Source organism: Condylura cristata, unplaced genomic scaffold (genome assembly GCF_000260355.1).
Source record: "Condylura cristata isolate star-nosed mole 26May11 unplaced genomic scaffold, ConCri1.0 scaffold00027, whole genome shotgun sequence".
In the NCBI taxonomy this organism is placed as follows: Eukaryota; Metazoa; Chordata; class Mammalia; order Eulipotyphla; family Talpidae; genus Condylura; species Condylura cristata.
The window spans coordinates 19,143,049-19,162,629 of NW_004567128.1; the positions used below are offsets into that span (position 1 = coordinate 19,143,049).

General features: G+C 35.1%; 1 protein-coding gene across 1 annotated transcript in view; it reads left to right on the top strand.

The window, feature by feature from the left end:
* CFAP47 (cilia and flagella associated protein 47) overlaps positions 1–19,581 on the top strand; it is a 283,608-nt gene that overhangs the window by 71,722 nt on the left and 192,305 nt on the right. The window contains exons 27-28 of the mRNA XM_012730250.1: positions 14,528–14,628; positions 17,713–17,941. Coding sequence (XP_012585704.1) covers positions 14,528–14,628; positions 17,713–17,941 — 330 coding nt within the window. The remainder of the gene's footprint in view (positions 1–14,527; positions 14,629–17,712; positions 17,942–19,581) is intronic.

Below are 19,581 nucleotides of genomic sequence, written 5' to 3' on the forward strand. Positions count from 1 at the left end.
GTGTTAAATAAAAAAACAACCTAGTGAATTTTAAAGTTATTATTGCCTCATTCAGTGATTCACGAAATGATCACTATCCTATCTAGTACATACAAAGGTTCTGTGAACAGCTGTACGAAATGAGAGCCTTTTATAGGCAGAAAGAGGATAGAAAAAGGAAGAGGGAACTATATAAGGCTTAGGTAACCAGTCTAGTGGATTGGAAAAAGAACTAGTGGCATGTTCTCTTTCTTGGTGGCAATGTAGTACTTACTCCATTGATGTTGACCATACTCACCAGTTAGGACTACATTCTTGGGAAAGTTTAAACAAGTAGGGTAGTGATCTTTGGATCAGCGCAAATGCTTGCATTCTGGAGCTGTCATTTCTTTTAAAGGTGATTAATTTCACTGTAATCCTAAAAACACCAAAGAAAGCTTAATGATTAACCCCAACCCTAGGAAGTTTAGTATTGTGAATTCAAGAGCTGATTTCAGTTGCATGTTTCAGGTAACTAGGAAGTTAACCTGGGTTAGCAGTGCCTCCTTGCAAAATTGAGTCAAGCACAAATTGAGGATTCAGGCAGATAGATGAAGTACACTGCTGAGGGGAGCAGCAGGCGAGACTGGAGGAGAGGTCTGCTATGTGATGTGGGTCACCTCTTTGGCAAGGGATTGAACTTGTGCTAAAAGGGCTGTGGCTACCCTCATAGTGCTGTGCTTTAACCCATTGTGCCAGCAGGGAAGGCCCCCCTGTATATTTTTTAATACCCAGTTTTTATTCAATACCTTTAGAGCAAAGAAAACCATTTCAGCACTTTCATAAAAGACCTACCTTAGTATTTGAAAATTAAAACTAGCCAAATGAAAGAAATCTAAATGCTTTATCTATGAAATAGATAAGGGAGTACTATTCAAATACCATTTGTTTTCTCCAAGAGCTGTAGTTATCATGATTGGACACTAGAATTCCCTGGGGAGTTTTGAAAAGTCAATAAGATTGATAAAATTTGCCTGAAGGATAATTTGGGCACTGCTAATTTTAAAAGTTCCTTACTTGATTCTAACTTAATTGTAGACCAGAGTTTCTTCAGCACCCTGCAGTGGACTCACTGGGGCTTGCTTAAAAAAAATTCCTAGTAGCCCTACCACCAGAGCTACTGACTTCCTGGTCCCTAAATCTTGGTTGGGACCTGCAAATGTGCCTATGTAACTGTTTCCCTTTGGTGCTGAGCTCGCTGATCTGGGGACAGTCATTGAACTTCTTTGAATGGCAGAATTTCATTCCTCACCCCATCGCCAAGGAATCAAGAAATGTATTTTAAGAAATGTTTCCAAGAGATTCATGTGCATTGTGATTGTGAAGCATGAGACTTGTGAAAAAGTGAATGAGGAAAAATGCCATTAAGAGGGGTTAAATGAAATGCTGGAACATTTGAATGTTTGACAGGGAATAACATTACCACTAAAAAACAGCATTGGTGTGAGGATCTTTAGACTATTGACCAAGCTTGCTTTTAGGGTATGTCTGGTTGAATTTGCTAACATATTATCTAATACTCTGTTTAATTGATCTCTTTGTGAAGTGTAATTCTGAATTTACAGCAGAGGAAATTGCAGTACCATAATGTTATTTATCTTTTGAACTCTCAACCTGCTATAGTTGAAAGAATCTAAAATTGAGATAGTTTAAATAACTATCAATTGGATTTGTTTCCCTTTAGCTTTTCAAGTCCTAATATTTTGTTGTTAACATCACAGTCAGTTTGCTAAAAATATTGAATAAAATTTGTGTTATGCTATACCCTATGGTATATAATCTATTGTTCAAATAGGAAGATTTTGATGTTTTTGGATAAGTTGAATCATAACATTATGTTGTAAATGAGGACCAGTGATATTTAGTAGAACAGGTTGAACTAAAACAGGCTGTCCATTGGCTAGCACATGGTTTTATATCTTTGCCAGTGGAAACAATATTGAGATACTTCTTTGTTCCCATACCTGGTAGCTGACCTACCTCAAATTTTCTTTCTGGACCATGGGCCAACTCACTACCTAGTCACTAAGAGGCTAATGTGTGGCATAGCCAGAGTTATGAGGGTCCTGAACTATTTTGTTTGGGCTTGATCTCAATCTATTGATAGGTGATACCATTGGCTAGGAATGACTGATGGCACCTATGGGGGGGCCATCTTACTTCTGGTGAACCCCCTTTGGAGCAAATGTAAACGGACAGGCCCTTGTGGATCACAAGACACATCTCAGCAAGAAACATCAGGGAACATAGAGAAAACACAATTTGTTTCTTACAAGTTCTGAACAATATATAGAATGCCCAGGGCTACCCAGTGAGGTTGTTGGTCAATATAGCTGGATAGCAGACCTGGGATTCTGACCTTATTAGGGTTCAGGGTTTGGTGCGTCAGGCTTCAAAGTTTCATTCCTTACTGGTGGATTTAAAACATAAGAATGAGAATTACAGTATAGGAAAGTAAAAGCAAGAGGCAAGTTATGTAGGTCAATAAAAGTTGTCACAAATATGAAACTTCATGGGTAGGGCAACTTGGCTCTTTATCTGGATGGTTGCAGGCAGTGTGTTTATATGAGATGGAAGCTCTGAAGGGGATGCAACCAAAAGATTCATGTCAAGTAGATCAGAGGCAAACAGCAGGGGAGAGCGAGGAGAGGGTTCAAACCAGGGGAGGGAAGAACACAGGGACTGCAGGGATGGATCACAGCAGCTGTGTTGTGGGAGAACCATGGGAACTACACTTGAGGGGAGAAATAAAATACTGTCCAAAAGTTAACAAAGATGTAAGAAAACACACACACAAGTTTAATGTCAGACACTTACATTATAGTCAGAAAAGCTAACTGAAAAACAAAAAACCACAAACAATGTAGGTACTGTAGTTGTAATGACCTGAAGCAGGTTCCTGTGTATATGAGCTTGGATACTGCTCTAGCATCCATGAAAACCCAGTATCTTTAGCAGCCAAGCTGTCACTGAAGGGTCTACTGTGTGTGTTTCTTGGTACACAGACTGCTGGGATTGACACATTTAGTTGTCCGCTTGAAACCAGTACATATGTACAAGTAAACAGCACAGTATGGTTTAACCTAATTGTTGATCTTTTCTTAAAAAGATCTAGTCACAATCTTATTTTGTTTGGCAAGTTACTGGTCTGCAAGTCACTACATTAAAATAAGTACAGTAAGGACTGTGCTTATACTGATGAATGATTGCAATAGTAGGAAGTTCAAATGATAGATGATTTCTACCTTACCCATTGATATGTTAGTCATTCTGTTATAACTTTGGAGATAAAGTCCATAGTCTTAATTACAAATGTGCTAAATATTTTTCTAGTGGAGAATATGGTCTTTAAAATGTGCAGATCTGTTGCTTAAAACCAAGGATATAGAGTTTTTAATTATATCAGCTCTTTTCTATGTACAGTAGAATTTTATCAGCCTTGTTATGAATTCAAAGACATTTTGATACGTAATAAAACTTGTTATACTTACTTCATTAAAATGGTAGGGCCCTGACAATCACATAAATTGAAATTATATTATTTCTTTTGAAAGGAAGTGAGGGATAATGAAAGTTGATTCTAATTATTGTTTTACTCAGCACATAATCTGGCATTTGTGTAGGGTACACCTGGCAAAGATGGGTTTGTTTTTGGCATTTTTCTTTAGGATTTATTTATTCGTGAATACGAGAACTGGGGTGTAGGTCAGAATTGTGGGGGCCGAGAGGATTCACCAGAGACAAGAGTGGGGAGCAGAACAGATGGATCTGTAGAAATACACTGCTGAGGGGAGCAGCAGGTGAGACAGGAGAGGTCTTCTACCCCATGTGGGTCAGCTCCCTGGCCAGGGATCAAGCTGATGCTGAAGTGGCTGCCGTAACTTGTTAGCTGTGTTTTTAACACCTGCACTACCAAGGAGTCTCCTATTTCTGGTATTTTTCTACGTATTTTTAGCATGCCTTTTCCAGATACCTTACTGTTTTGAAAGGAGTGGGAACCTGCATCACATGAAGGAGAGGAGCAGAGAGTGAATCAGATGCAGAGTCTGTGTGGAGTGTTAATCCATTACTAAGGTCAGCAATGCCACTTTAGTAATGCTAGAGTAAATTGACATCTGTTCTTTATGTATTTTTCTGGGAGAATTTGGATAGTTAAAAACAAAGTGTATATTTTAAATTAATATTTAAAAAAATATGTACAGTGACAAGGGACACCACCAGATCACTGGAACAACTTTTGAGATATTCAAAGCTTCCTTTATGGATTTGCCACAACAGTGATTTAGGACATATTTATCTTTTGGAGACTCCATTCTAAGCACAGACCTGCTTGCTGCCCCTAAGTACTGAGGGAGTACTTTAATAGAATGATAATATTTGTTGGCAATTATTTACTTTATACATAGAGAATTAGGCATTTAAATAACAGAAAGGAACACATGGTCATTATGACAATTCAAACAACACTAAGATTAAAAAAAATACCAAAATCAGTTAACTCTTCCACCATTTTTTTTAAGATTTATTTATTTATGCATACAGAGCTGGGGTACAAGCCAGAGGTTCAGTGGTGGTGAGATGATTCAACAGGGACATAGTGGGGTGCAGAACAGGCAGATCAACGAAGTACATTGCTGAGGGGAACAGCAGACAGGTTGGGAGAGGTCTGCCACACCATGTGGGTCAGCTCCCCGGGCAGGGATCGAACTCGTGAAGTGGCTGTGTCTAGCTTCATAGTGCTGTGGTTTAACCCTCTGCGCCGCCAGGGAGGGCCCTCTGCCACCTTTTCATTCCACAGATGATCATGTGACATATTACTAATGTAATCTTTTTGTACCACACCTTTGATGATACAAATATACGTAGCCATATGTACGCACATATGTGTATATGTGTGTGTGTGTGTGGTTATTAAGGTGATTCATTATTATGCTCATTAAGCTATGTTTTTGGTCCTGTACATGACACAACAGAATGCAGTGGGACAGTAGTCTGTGGCATGTGGGCCAGTTCTTTCATTTTTAACATGGGGCTTCTGAGGTGGCTTCCTGCTGTTGCTCTTTCTAAGCGAACAGGATAGAGTGCAGAGTAAAGAAGAAAAACTTTCATGGAAATGACCTGGAACACACACTCAGCATTTTTGCTAATGTGTCACTGACACAAGCTTTGTATTCTAAGCAGCACAGGATGTGTGGGACACTGATACCGGGAGAGGGGTCTGCTCTAGAGGAGGATGGACTCTGAGTGACAGTAGACTCTGCCTCTATTACTAGCTCACTCTGCTTGTCAGTATTTCCAATATTTTGCTAAATTTTAAGTCTTTCAGTGCTCTTAAAACCCCTTTTGGTGTTCTAATTGTGTTTTATAAGTCAGGCTCTCTAGACACTTGCTGATGTGGCCGCCTTCAGGAGAAGTTCCACCAGACCCATGAGTTCTGGCCCTGATGCCCAGTCTCCACTGGAAGGCTTGGGGAACTGTTGTTTCAGTAGTATTATGTGGCTTGACTGTGTCTGATATCTCGCTTTTCCTGCATTTTCCTTTTGCTTCTCAGATATGTTCACCCTTTTGTGTTGTCAATACAAGTCCTTGGAATTTGCTTTCAAGCATACCCTGACTCCTGGGTTTGTCCTACATTTCAAATTCCTCCAAACAAGTTGTTGATATTGTTGCTTTATTATCAATACAAAAAGAGGTTTGTTCATGCACTTCATGATAAGGCATTTGGGTTTCCCTCTATTGACCACTAAAGTTTGCCTCCTGCTGTCTTTGCTGTTTGTAATCTTGGTTCGGGGATAACATGAAGACAGTATCTCTGCTAACATTCCCAATTTCTAATTGCCAGCATTGATTGCACATTTGCAAAGAAATCTTCAGTCACTTTTGAATTTGTTCTCAGTGGAAGTAATGCTTCCATAGTGATAACTTTCAACTACCACAGCAGCATCAACATGAGGCATTTGGTTTTCAAGTTGCTCTCTTGATTAATTGGCTTGTTTTAAAAGCCTTTTTTTTTTCCTTCTTGAAACAACATAGATAAATTATGTGAAACTAATTTACATATTTTGAAGAATAGTTGTGAACGTTCTTTTGTCTACTACTCTCCTCAGGAAATAGAACCTCATTTTTTGTTGAGAGATCTCTTACATGTTTCTTCCCAGTCACAACCTGAGTTAGTCTATGTAGTGATTAGTTCTCTATAATTCATGCTGTGTGGAATTTAGGGTATCTTGCATCTGTTAGCTGATATTTAAATTTATATTTTTTGCTATGTATGTTGTTATAGAAACCATAATTCATTTGTTTCCCTCAAGTTAAAATGCAGAATATGAAACAATTCATTGAAATATTTTCTAGCTTGCAAATTTACACCAAGTTACAATCAATAACACTACTTCCATTTCTCATTTACTTTTAAGAAATGCATTGCACTGTATTATTTAATCTATTTTATGCAATATCATATTTCTTTGGCCTATAGCTATAGTCTAAAATTTTTGGTATTCCAAATAATCAGAAATTGATGTAACATTGCTTCTCTAATACTGCTTCAGAATTTCAGGAGACCACTTAAAATTATTTAAATGCTTGCATTGTTTTAAAGGTGAATGTCATTATACCAAGTCTTGGAAAATGAAGTCATGCCCTATGTTCAAAATGAAAGCATTATCTGCTTGCATTTACTTGGCTTTCACTTGATAAAACCATAACTTTAAATATCATACTGCATTACCTTGGTCATTAGCTAGCCAAATATTACTACAGAAAGTGAGTGTTATGTGACATCCACAGTGAATTCAGACTAATGAATAAGAATTCAGTATGAGGAAAATTTATTAAAAAGTGCATGTCACATACATAGTCAATAGATTCCAACAAGTGCTGTTCAAAATGCTGTTCTCCAAAGAGCTTCACAAATTTGACGGTTAGGAAACCCTTCCATGTTTAAATCTCTTTACTTAATGCTTGACCAGTGCATTGACCAACATGTCTCTCCTCTGTCATAAACATACCAAGAGTTTTGGGTTAGTTTGTGTAACTTGCTCTACTGGATCATCGTCTCTGATCATTTCTCATTTAGAAATCAAGATAAGTGTGGGATGTTAGTGTAAAATACATGGACTTGCATCTCCTTAGACCTCTTTAAGGTAAGATTTGCTGACCAACCCTGTGCAGTGAGGTTTGCCTACTGCCTCCAGGTGTCAGTTTCTACAATTTCTGTCTTATCTGCAGGGTACCACTTAGCTCAAGGTTACACCTCACCTGGCAAACTTGTATCCCCTGATGGATTAAGCATTTTAGAGAGCCAGATATTTTAGTTAAATACCCAAATCCCTGAAGGGCAAGTGGCCCTGGAGCTGGCTAGCTGTTTACCTCCTTTGTTCTTCTTATGCCCCGCTCCCCTACACAGGGATTGAGCCTAATAAACCTCTGGTGTTTCCATTGCCTTTTGCCACAAAACCTGACCTGTGGCAATTAGAGATTGAATATTATACTTAGCAGTTCCCCGCTGATGGCTTTTGTGTTAGCTCAAATGGGTCTTGGTTGAGGATGTCACTCGCTCTTTCTACTCAGTTATCTATCCACCCATGTATGCAGTCAAACCTCGCAAAAATCCTTTATGACCTATGCATTTTAGGAACCTTAACTAGATGAAATAGGTATGTATTAGATGACTATGAAAAGTAAAAGGACAGAGGGAGAGAGGCCAGTAAATATATACCAGATTGATTGTAAGAAGTGGTGTAGAATGAAAAGAATGTGATGAATGGGAGATGAATGGGAGAAAGAATGATTTGTTCTGAATAAATATAAGGACACTGACTGATGGCAGTATCTGACATCACAGACCTTTGAATTGAAAGACAACTTAACAACAGCATATATGAATGCAAATCGGGTGCTATCCAAATCAATCGTGATAGCTTCCTGTAGTTTCTTTCATGTATTTGAATACTTCTTTACTTTTATTTAAGAAGATTTCTCCTACTAACCACCAAATTATAGTCCTTGTAGTGGCTAGTGAAGCTCCAAACCTTGTCAGCCAATTTATTGAAAAGAATATTATGTTATATACTCTCTTTGATGCCTCTCTTTCCTCCCACTCGCTCATTCTATGGTTCTCTTGACAGCTGTTTACATCACGGTAATTCTGTTATGAGGGTTTTATTTTCTAATTACTTCCTGTAAACACGATTTTAAAAAGTGCTATACACTATATTCCTATGAGAAAATTGAATTCAGTATGCAACATTGATATATTCTAATCAAAATTGATTAAAGTTGTGAAGATAAGTACTAGAGATTTTAATATTTCAAGAGTAGTTTACATCAGTTAAGGAATTATTTCCAGATTGTTGGAAGATTGACAATAGGTGATTCAAATAACTGATATATTTAAAATATTACTAAGTGGGCATATATTTATAGACTTGCTGAATATATCATGTGATCTAAAGAACTCTGTGCTCTTGTCTTACTTTGCTGTGATACAGATTAATAGAATACATTCACTATGAAACATACCGTCATGGCTTTGATCAACCTAAAATGTTTTTAGGTTACTAAATAGGCACATATTTGTTAGAATTATTGTTCACCAATTTAAGTGCCTTAACATGTTGCAGAAAACATATTGTGGGTTATTAAAATACCCAAAGGAGTAGACCTACTCCTTTATTTCTTTATTTCTTTTCCTTCTACTTAAAAAGGATATTGAAAAATAAGTGAGAATCACATTATCAAGATTCTTTTCATATGTTTTGACCTATGAAAAAGAATCAGAAACTCAAACTTTATTAAAATATCATGGCTGAACTCTTATATTCTTACATATTACAGCAATAAAACAATTCCCATCAATTGTCCTAATGAACATCAAGGTACTAGCTATAGTAAGCACTTTATATAAATTATATACTTAAATATCACTTAACCCTTTTTTTTTTAAATTGATAACTTGACAGTTATTTGGCTAGCAGTTATTAGAAACATTGTGAATAGGTTTGGATGCACTTCTTTGGAAAGTTTGCACAAGGATATCATTTGTTATGTACTGAAGTCTCCTGAAGCAAATATAATCATCCAACGTCATTTCCATTATTTGTAAGCCTTTACTTAAGTACTACATGAATAGCAGTAAGCACTTGTTTTTGATGGATGTTGATGGTAGTGACTACAATAAAAAGTATTTTCAAAGGTAGGACTTAGATATTTTCTTCTATTCTTTATTCAGTTCCATAAATAGATATCTAGGTCATTAACCCGAATCAGTGTTAACAGTACACTCTTCTTCTAATCCTTTCTAGTCACTACCACTTTTTCCAGTATGTAATTTTATAGCTGCCTTGCAGAGAAAGGTTTGAACTGTGTGAAGGCTAAAGAGGCAAGCTTTCAGAAACCACACCCTGTAGATTCATCCCTCACTGTTCTGTTTATCTCTTTAGGAATTAATATCATGTTCAGTTGGGTTGCTGTTAGACTGTAAATCATGCCTTTAAGAGTTACAGCTAGGAACATAACCTTACTTAAGACTGGAAAGATATATATGATAGAATATTTATCACGTTGTTCGACACATTGTTGACTGGCTAGGCCATCACAGTACTTCATATACTATTGGAAAGTGATACAGTGTTGTAATTGCCAGGCCATTTTTCAGAGGTTTCAGTTTCAGACTTCAAAGTTCATTCCTAAAGTGAAGGGTTGGGATGACATGTATACGAATCTCGATATTTACTATCGATGGGAACAGAATTATAATGTGTAATTAGAATATTACTCACTAGTTTAAGACCACTTAAGAGAGATAATTGGTATGACTTTCCACATCTCATTTAAAAATTATATGTGGTGCCCATGCCATTCAGTATCTAAATGATGGCTTGTAATGATATAATAATTTTTATCTTATTGTTTATTCTCTGCCTTGGACATAAATATTATTACTTGACTTACTTTTCTTTTTCTAATTTAGATACGTTTGTGTTGGTTTTAATGCTCCTAGCAGCTTCATTGCTAGAATAAAGTAGTGTGGAGAATAATGAAGTAGCACTAAGAAAATAGTGGATAGAGAAATGTGTAAGGTTGTGTGTGTGTGTGTGTGTGTGTGTGTGTGTGTGTGTACACATGCATATCTACTTTGTGTGTAAATTAGATTGAGGAATACAGATATCTATAGACTATACCTTACAAGTTTCCAGCAGATTAAAAATTGTAAATACTGGCAATTTCATTTAGTTCACCAAATTGTAGATATATTTTTTTAATGATGGTCAGTGATTTAGTAAGACTCTAAATGATGCCAGTGACACTATTGAAATATCTTGTTACTAACATTGTGTTATCTAGCAGCATCCTTTTTGTAGTAATAGAAATAAATACATATCATCCAAAACAGCGTCATGAGAAAATTGATATAAAAATGAGTGAAACTTACTTTGTGATCATGAAACTTGAGACAGTTTTCATTCTTTCAAAGAAATTAATCAGAAACTGGAATTTTATTACTCTACAGTCATAAAAAGTTATGTGGTTGGGTTACTAGCATACAGAGATATTTTATATATGACATCACAAATCAGGGCAGTAGGATTTGGAGTAAGAAAATGACACTGTGCAGTAAATTGAAGCCAGAGGAAGAAAAGATGAGAACCAGAAATGGTAATGTAATATAATAATAATAAAAAAAACTTATGAATAGATTTTTTTGTCCCTTAACATCGTTAAAAGAAATAAGGTTATTGAAAATAACAGTTATAACACTAGGTTGTTGGGTTTGCAGCATATAGATACAATTCTATGTGACAGTAAAGAAAAGGAATTTAGGAAAATTTCATAACAATGATATTAAGTTAGTATATACATCTGGAGTAGATGCGAAACTTGGATACTTATTTTAATTCTGAGAAAACACCTAAAAAATACACTTAAAAACACTGAGGAAGTAATATGGTATAAAGTAAGAATCCATTTAATACAGAAAAATCCAATAAAGAGAAAATGAATAACAAATATATACATACATATATATATATATATAAACCATACCCCCCAAAAAATGTCAGATATAACTCAAAATTTCAGGAATAAAACTACATGTGAATACACTAAATCCAATCACAAGATAAAGATATATCAGTGTTGATTTAAAAAGCACAAACAAGTATATGCTGTTTGCAGTATTCATTTAGAATTAAAGTTATGATTGTGTTAAAGGATGGAAAAGAACTTTCCATGCAATTAGCAACTATATGAAAAGCACAGTGGTTATACTAATGCTTATGAATGGATATTTCAAACATATGGTTAGTAGATAATTTTAAAAAATGATAATTTCAATACTTCACTGCTGATAAGGAAGTGGAAATCTAGATAGAAATCTCGAAGGATATGGAAGACTTGAAAAACTCAGTCAGCAGTCTTAATATATACAACTAGACAATGTGACAATGTGTCACTTAATTGCAGAAATTGCATTTCAAGCACAAATGGGAATACTCTAGGATAGTTTTATGTTGGATTACAAAACAAGTCTTCGTATCTCTTAAAAATGATTGAAATGATAGAAAATATGGTCTCTGACACAGATTAAAAACCAACAGCAGAAGGAAATTAGAAAACTTCACAGACATGATAACATTAAACTGTATACTTCCAAATAACCAGTGGGCCAAAGAGGAAATTGTAGGTAAATCAGAAAGTACTTTGAGATAAAGGAAAATGAAGACATACCATATAAAAATTTACCTATGGAAGCCAAATCAGTTTTATAGACGAGAATGTGAAGTGTCTATATTAACCACGATGAAAGGTTTCACATCAGTAGCCTAACCTTTGACTTTAAGAAACTAGAAAAAGAGGGGCAAATTAAATGCAAATACAATAAAAAAGGGGGAATAATAAGTTGTATACCAACAGATTAGATAATTTAGGTGAAACTAGCAATTTCCTAGAAAGATGCAAACTACCAAAATTGAAGGAGGAATAGCAAACCTGAGCATTCTTATAGCAAGTAAAAATACTGCATAATTATTTTTTAATGTCTTCCCACAAGGAAAATCCAGTCCCAGTGGGTTTCATTAGTGAATTCTACTACACATTGAAAGAATAAAGACCACTCCCTCACAAACATTGTCTTCCACTGTGCTTTGCAGTTTGGGATCCTAGCTCAGTGTCAGCCTGGAAAGTTGCACACCTAGCTGTTTGGAGGAAACCTTCCAGAAGGCATTTAAGCATATGAAACATATTGTGTATGTTTTATATGTATTGAATGAAAGGTTGATGAGAAAGGGACTTTCATGTGGACTCAACATTTTATCCGCAGACAACAGTTATTAGTTATTAAATGTTGAGAATAGGCAAACTCTCAGAAACAGAAGGTAGAATAGTGAATTCTAAAGTCTTGGGTTTAGAGAAAATGGGGAGTGTCTGCTAATTTAGGAGGGGCTTCATTTCTAGGTGATAAAAATATTCTAAAATTAGCTGGTGGTAATGATTACAAAAATTGCCTTGTAGATGAGGATTCATGGACATGTGATTCATCAAGGCAGTGGGGTAGGCAGAAGAGAGAATTGTCATCCCAAATAATTATAAAGTTTAAGTCAACATCCAGGTCTCAACTTGATCTCATGGAGTTCTCTGGAAATAAAGTTACATCAGGTGTTATTCTATTGGAAACAGTGAAACTGGATTTTTAGACTCCTAACCCAATCTCTGACCACACAGGCAGTTGCTACAGGATTGTCCTGGGGACCAAACTCCCAGACATAGTGTCTCTCAGCAGCTCCTGTGAACAGACAGTAGTTCCCTGAAGGAAGTTATGGTTACATCATGACTGCACAGAGGATAGGAACCCAGTGCTGAGAAAGTGTATCCGAGGAGATAAGGCCATAAGGATGGAGCACTGCATATGCGGAAGTCATCTTTTTTCCTCCTCCTTTAATCACTGTTAAAAGTAACCTTTTTTTATTCTAAGAAAGGCACGATGATAGTGTCTGTGAATTAACTATACTCTTAAATCGAAAAAGCATCACTTAAACATAATTAATCAGTTAATACAATTTTGATTCATCACTCTGTATAGCCAATACAAGATATGTGAAAGTAGTGATGTAACACTAAAATTAAATTTTAAAATTTAATATTCTTTGATAGAGCTAATGATTCATGCTATCAGGGAATATTAAATCTCATATTAAGGAGGACATCATTGGGGGAAAATTTACTGTAGTAATACAGTTTAATCTTGGACAGGGCAATCTGATAAATGTGTTAAGCATAATAGAATAGAATGATTAGAGTTGGTTAAACAAGAAAATGTTGAATTATGTTGCATAATGTTTCACTACATAGTAATTGGCAAAGAGAAAAACAATCCATTCCTTGTGGGAAAATGTATGTAGAACTGACATGAAAATCAGCTCCTTTACCAAGCTGTCATCAAGCCAGATAGAAGAGCTAATATGATAAATGACTGGTCCAAAACTAAAATGATCTGTACATTATAATGCAGAACCAAAGCCAGCAGGGCAGTCATTTGTATGAGGTCTCAATTGCCATGTCAATAAAACATGTTGTTTGTGTTTTATATATATTGGATGAAAGGTTGATGAGGAAGGGACTTTCATGTAGACTCAACATTTAATCCACAGACAACAGTTATTAGTTATTCAATGTTGAGAATAGGCAAATTCTCAGAAACTGGTAGAATAGTGAATTCTAGGATCTTGCGTTTAGAAAATATGGGGAGTGGCTGCTAATTTAGCTGGGGATAATATAATCTAAATGTGCTTCTTGTGTGTAAAATAAGGTAATTTTGCAATGTATTCATGAAATTGAGTATTTAGGTTGTGAGAGATAATAGTATTCTCTTGTGGTAGAATAGCTTTTGCAGTATTACTTTCAGTTCTTGGACACATAAAAAGGGCAGACATAAAACAAAAGGTCATCTAAAGAAGTTGGATTGTATAGGAAATATTTGGAGACTGCAGTTGAAAGAATCCTTGGATGTTCTAAATGCTGGGGATCTGAAGACTGCATTTAAATATTTGAAGGAATTTGATAGAGATCAGATTGTGGATTTTGTTCTGCACTGCTGGACAGAATTTCTGAAATGACAGCTCTCTCTCTCTCTGAAATGGGTTATCACAAGCGTCAACCTGGTAGTGTCTCCCTAATGTCATCTGAGGCTAGAAACCATTTGTCAGGGATTCTATAGAACAACGTGAGTAAATTAAAGTTTCAAATCTGTTTCTGAACTTGCATAATGACAATCGGTGTTCTGGAGCACACTTGACAATGAAATTTAGAGTCTATTAAAAGTCTTAAAAATGTCCTTAAACTATTAAAATAGGTACAGTAGGTATTTAAGTAAAGCAAAGTTGGTAGAAAGAAAAATGTTGAATAATGCATACCTTGATCATTAAAAGCATCCAGAAGACATAAAAATTTTATTGTGTTTACGTATCTAAAGAGTGTATTTTTTGAACAGGCTTTTTTTTTTTTCTTTCAGGTTTTCACTTCCAGTGACTGCAACAGCAGAAAACTGTATTCTTACTATTTACCCATATATGGCAATATATCTTGATAAGCAAAAAGTTGTTTTGAAAAACGGTAAGTTATATATGAATATTGTCTCTTTAATTCTCATTGTCTATGTTCTTGTTATCCAAGGCCAGATTTATGAAATAGAGTGACTGAAATGAACAGATGTTTATTGAACTTCTGTCATTTCCAGGAGTTGTGTTTAGCATTCAGAGCAGAATATATGACAGTGTCTCTTAATTGCAAAAGTTCTTAAGTGTTCATAAGAAGTTCTTAAAGGTATATAAATAAATCAGTACAAAAATTGAATTAAATGCTCTGGATAGGAGTCATTTGAAGTGTAGGGAATTTGGGGATGGTATAGAGATATGTTAATGCTAATGTTTGGTGCCTGGATGACTTTATAGAAGAGATGATTTTTGTGCAGAGCTTGAGAAATGATAAATCTTCAACAGGATCATTTGGGGAAAATACAATATAGTGAAAGCCTGGCAATAAAGCAGCACCCTGAATTTCCAAATACCAGGACACTAATAATATCTGTTTATTAGCAGGACACTAATAATATCTGTTTATTTCAAAATGCTTCTTTAGATTATAAATACCTCATCATCATTATTGCCTCATCATCATTTTTATTATTGCTGTTATTATTATTATTTCTTTACCACTCCTATATTTTTCTTAATGTCCTTCCAGAAAATGAGGGATTACTTTTCAAAATGAAAGGAAAATGTGTTCTTTGTGTTTGCTTGATAATTGAGCATAAAATCTATGGGTTCAATTAATGCATAAATATTACTATAGAAATACATGACTCAAATATTCCATTATATCTTTAGAAATATGTATAACAATAATCTATAGTATTTAGTACTTCTCAGGCATATAGTGCTCTGCTAAGTGCCTTATATTTGATATTTCATTTAGGATTCCCAGTAAATCTGAATTTAATAGTCTTATGTAATCTCACTTTAGGGATTGAGAAACTGGATCATAGAAAAGTTGAGCTCGTTGTTCCAGGGAAATATTTGTGAGGTGTCAAAGCCAACACACTTAGCTAATATGCTCTAGAATATGATATGTTCAATAAAGGTGAAATCTTAAAATATATTAGGTCTATCTAAAAGTATGGCAATATGATTTCTTATAACTCATGTACTAAGTAAAAAAAAAAAAAAGCTGACTTAATTGAAAGGTACAGATGTGAATTTGCACCCCATTAAACCTTTTATCATTTGATAGTAAGTTAAAAAGATACTGCCTAATACATTCACAGTGGTTCATTTTTCATCGAATCCCCCAAGAATTATTTCTGTGAAGTCTATGGTGGTGTAGCATTCCTGGAGAAATGCACACCTCCTGGATCTCTGGCAAATTCTGGGTGGATTTGTATTGAAAGACTAAAAGAAACATATACCAACTTATTTGCATGTATTATTGCTTATAATATGATCCTTACAGCAATCTCTTGAGCTCAGGATCTTTGGTTTTTATTTTATGGAGGGTCCAGTTTTCAAATTAGATCTTTCCGTTTGCACAGACCTTGTTATGAATACGTTATTCGTTATGAATATATGTGTGTATGTATATATATGCTTATACATACATGTATACACACATGTAGATGGGCAGGTAGGTAGGCAGCCAGCTTAGATGGATGAGTGATAGATAGATAGATAGATAGATAGATAGATAGATAGATAGATAGATAGATAGATAGATAGATAGATAGATAACTGGATGAAGTTCCATCTACTTGCTTTTTTTGCTCAACATTTTCTTGTTCTTGGATTCACATTATAACTGTGACAAACTCTAGTGTATAGTTAGTAACTTTAACTGTAATAGAGATTGAAAGCTGTGCAAAGTGATATCAGCTTATAACCAAGCACTGATTTCATTTTCATTTCAGGATATAATGTCAGAAGACTTACTTTAATAATTAAAATGTTCAATTTTTAATGAAGCATATAATTCCAAAAATGTTGTTATAGGAACATTGAAAACATTTTAATGTTTTATTAAGTGGTTTGCTTTAAAAATCTAAGAGTAGTAGTTTATATGATATCTAACAGATGCTGCAGATATTTAACTAAAATATTAAATATCTTGCAGAACCCCTGTGAATTTTCTGTGACATTTAGGCTCCCTTTCTACATACTTTGGGAATTACTGAACTGGGAATTTAACTCTATTATGTAGCTGGATTCATTTTGTTCTAACTTAGAACTGGGCAAAGATAAATATGTAAATTTGATATTTACTATTAGCTATTCAAATATTCCAGTAATTAAATTTGTAGAGATCATCTAAGACTCTTAATCTGATTCTGTCTGTGTTATAATCTTAAATTAATACATGATCCTTACCCTGTATATGGGTAATATAGAAAAAAAATTACTAAATTTTATATTCTTGAAATTTTCTGTGACTCCAAAGTATGTCACTGAGGTGCTTCACTTTGATGGAAAGTCACTGTGAATCTGATGCCAATATTTTTTTTGATAAATTTTCAGCTGAAGTATAATTATATTTAATAAGTAAAGCCAGATAATTGTCAAAATATTTTAGACATGTTATTGAAAATAAAAGCGTCCATATTGGGGACTATTTTCACATACCATTATGGCAGTAAGAAAATTTAGTAGTTTTCTTTACTGAAATTCTTATGTTTTTTTTTAAATATTTATTTATGCATACAGAACTTGGGTACAGGCCAGAAGTGCAGGGGTGGTGAGAGGAGTTACCAGAGACAGAGTGGGAAGCAAAACAGGCAGATAGATAAAGTACACTGCTGAGGGGAGCAGTGGGCGAGACAGGAGAGGTCTGCTGTGCCATGTGAATCATCTCCCTGGCCCGAGAATCGAACCTGTGTTGAGGTGGTTGCAGCTAGCTTCATAGTGCTGTGCTTTAACCTGCTGCGCCACCAGGGAGGGCTCTGAAATTCCTCTGTTTTAGAATTGTTTCTGTTGGGTACTTGAAAATAAATACATTTATTTAACTCTACAGTAAATTGACTCAGAATTTCTTCGAGAGCAGAGGATAATTTGTAGGAAAAAAAATAGTCTTATCTACATACAAATTGCAGTAGGTAACAATATTTTACTCTGTGATCAAGTAACTATTTTTACAAACAAATGTGAATTTCAGGAATGGAAATATTATATGAAAGGTTGAAATCAGGCAGAAGTGGAAAGGCGAAGAGAGACGGCAGAGCTATGAAAAAGGAGGAGAAAAACAAGCAATTCATTTCACTTGAAGAAGGATCAAAGACCTATAACTTCTTTGAGAAGGTTGTAAGTGCAGTTCAGACCTGGTTCAGTCTCTTCGGCTGGCCTGATGGACCTCATTCTCTCACTGTTCCAGAGACTGTAAGAAGGTGACAGCTATGTGTTTCTCTTTATCCCCTGCTTTGTGTTGTATAACAAAATCTATTTGTTGTCACTGTTTTAAGTGCAAGCAATATTTGTGAGGGGTCTATCAAGGAGAGCAAAATGATACAAAGATAAAATGTTTCATGAAAGGTACATGAAAGAAGATTGCTTTTAAGTATCTGATCATTTTAGGCAAGAACTGAAAATGTGAACATCAGTTTCCTCTTCTGTGAAATAAGAAAAGGAAAGCTATGGGTAGGAAACACCCTTTTAAATTTGAAATATCTGGAAACCCACAATTCTATGTAAATAAAACATCGCCATAGATATGCAGCATAGTGAGGAAGACACAGAGACACAGAGACTTTGACAGTCTCCTCTCTGACAATGCTCTCGCTTGTGTTACTCAGCATGCCAGTTAAGCTGCATTGATTCTATGGAGTCACTTAATCTGCTAATGTAAACTGGAATTGGACACTTCCCGTATTATGATATTGCTAGTGTAGTGGGTCTCAGAGCTTCTCTACCACCTTGGTGGCACCATAGAGGTGAGTTTCGATCTCTGTAGCTAATCAGCTCTGCTCTGATTTTTGTATCTGTTTTCAAGAGCAAGCTAGGTTAAGCTCAGTCTACACTTTTCCTACAGGTTATTTCTTTCAGTTTTTGGAATAGGTTAGCACTAGCTTCATTAGGTAATGTTTCAGTTTAGCTGAGGAACAGTAACTGCAGTTTTCAGATACCTGAAAACTTACAGGCTTGAGCATAAAATCATCTAAGTCTATGAATTTCATTAGAGAAGTTACTCTGTTATAATTTTTCAATTTCCTGCTCTGATGTTCTCCTGATTTTTTTTTACCTATTTTGAGTAAATTTTAATACATTATTTTCATTTTTGGGGAATCATCGAGTAATTAAAAATCACTCGTCAGCAATTGTGACTAGATGTAGTATTGTTTGTGCGCTTATAGACTTTTCATTTATAACTTTATTATTTCTTGATTATAGATATCAGTTTCCTGCTATCCTCTGTATCATTTGTTGCATTAGTTTTTCATTTGGTATTTTTTATTTTACCATTTTTTATTCCATTAAAAATTAATATCCATCACAACTGATACAGAAAGTATCAGGAAATAGAGATTGTGTTCTTATTTAAAGAATGGAAAAATATATGAGACAGCAGATCTTTGGATTTTTATCTTTAAAATGAGATACTTTCTACTCATGAGGCTGATGTAACAGTATGTGCCCTACTTAATATTAAAATACAGCTAGAAGGGATTATGCTCGGTGAAGTAGGTCAGAAGGGAAAAAAAAATATGGAATGATTTTACTTATAATAGGAAAATAGACAAACCAAATAAGGAACCAGGGAAAAATTAATAGCAATTTCAATATATAAGACAAAATTAACAGACAACTATAATTCAGACATTTTGTGGGGCGGGGAGAGGGATCAAAACAGGAGAGGGAAGAACACAAGGGGCTGTGGTGATGGTTTGGTGGTGGGAATTCTATGAAGACGACACCTGAGAAAGAAGGCAAATGTCATACAAAGATGAACAATGATGTAAATTTATGTATAGATCTCTCTCTCTCTCTCTCTCTCTCTCTCTCTCTCTCTCTCTATATATATATATATATA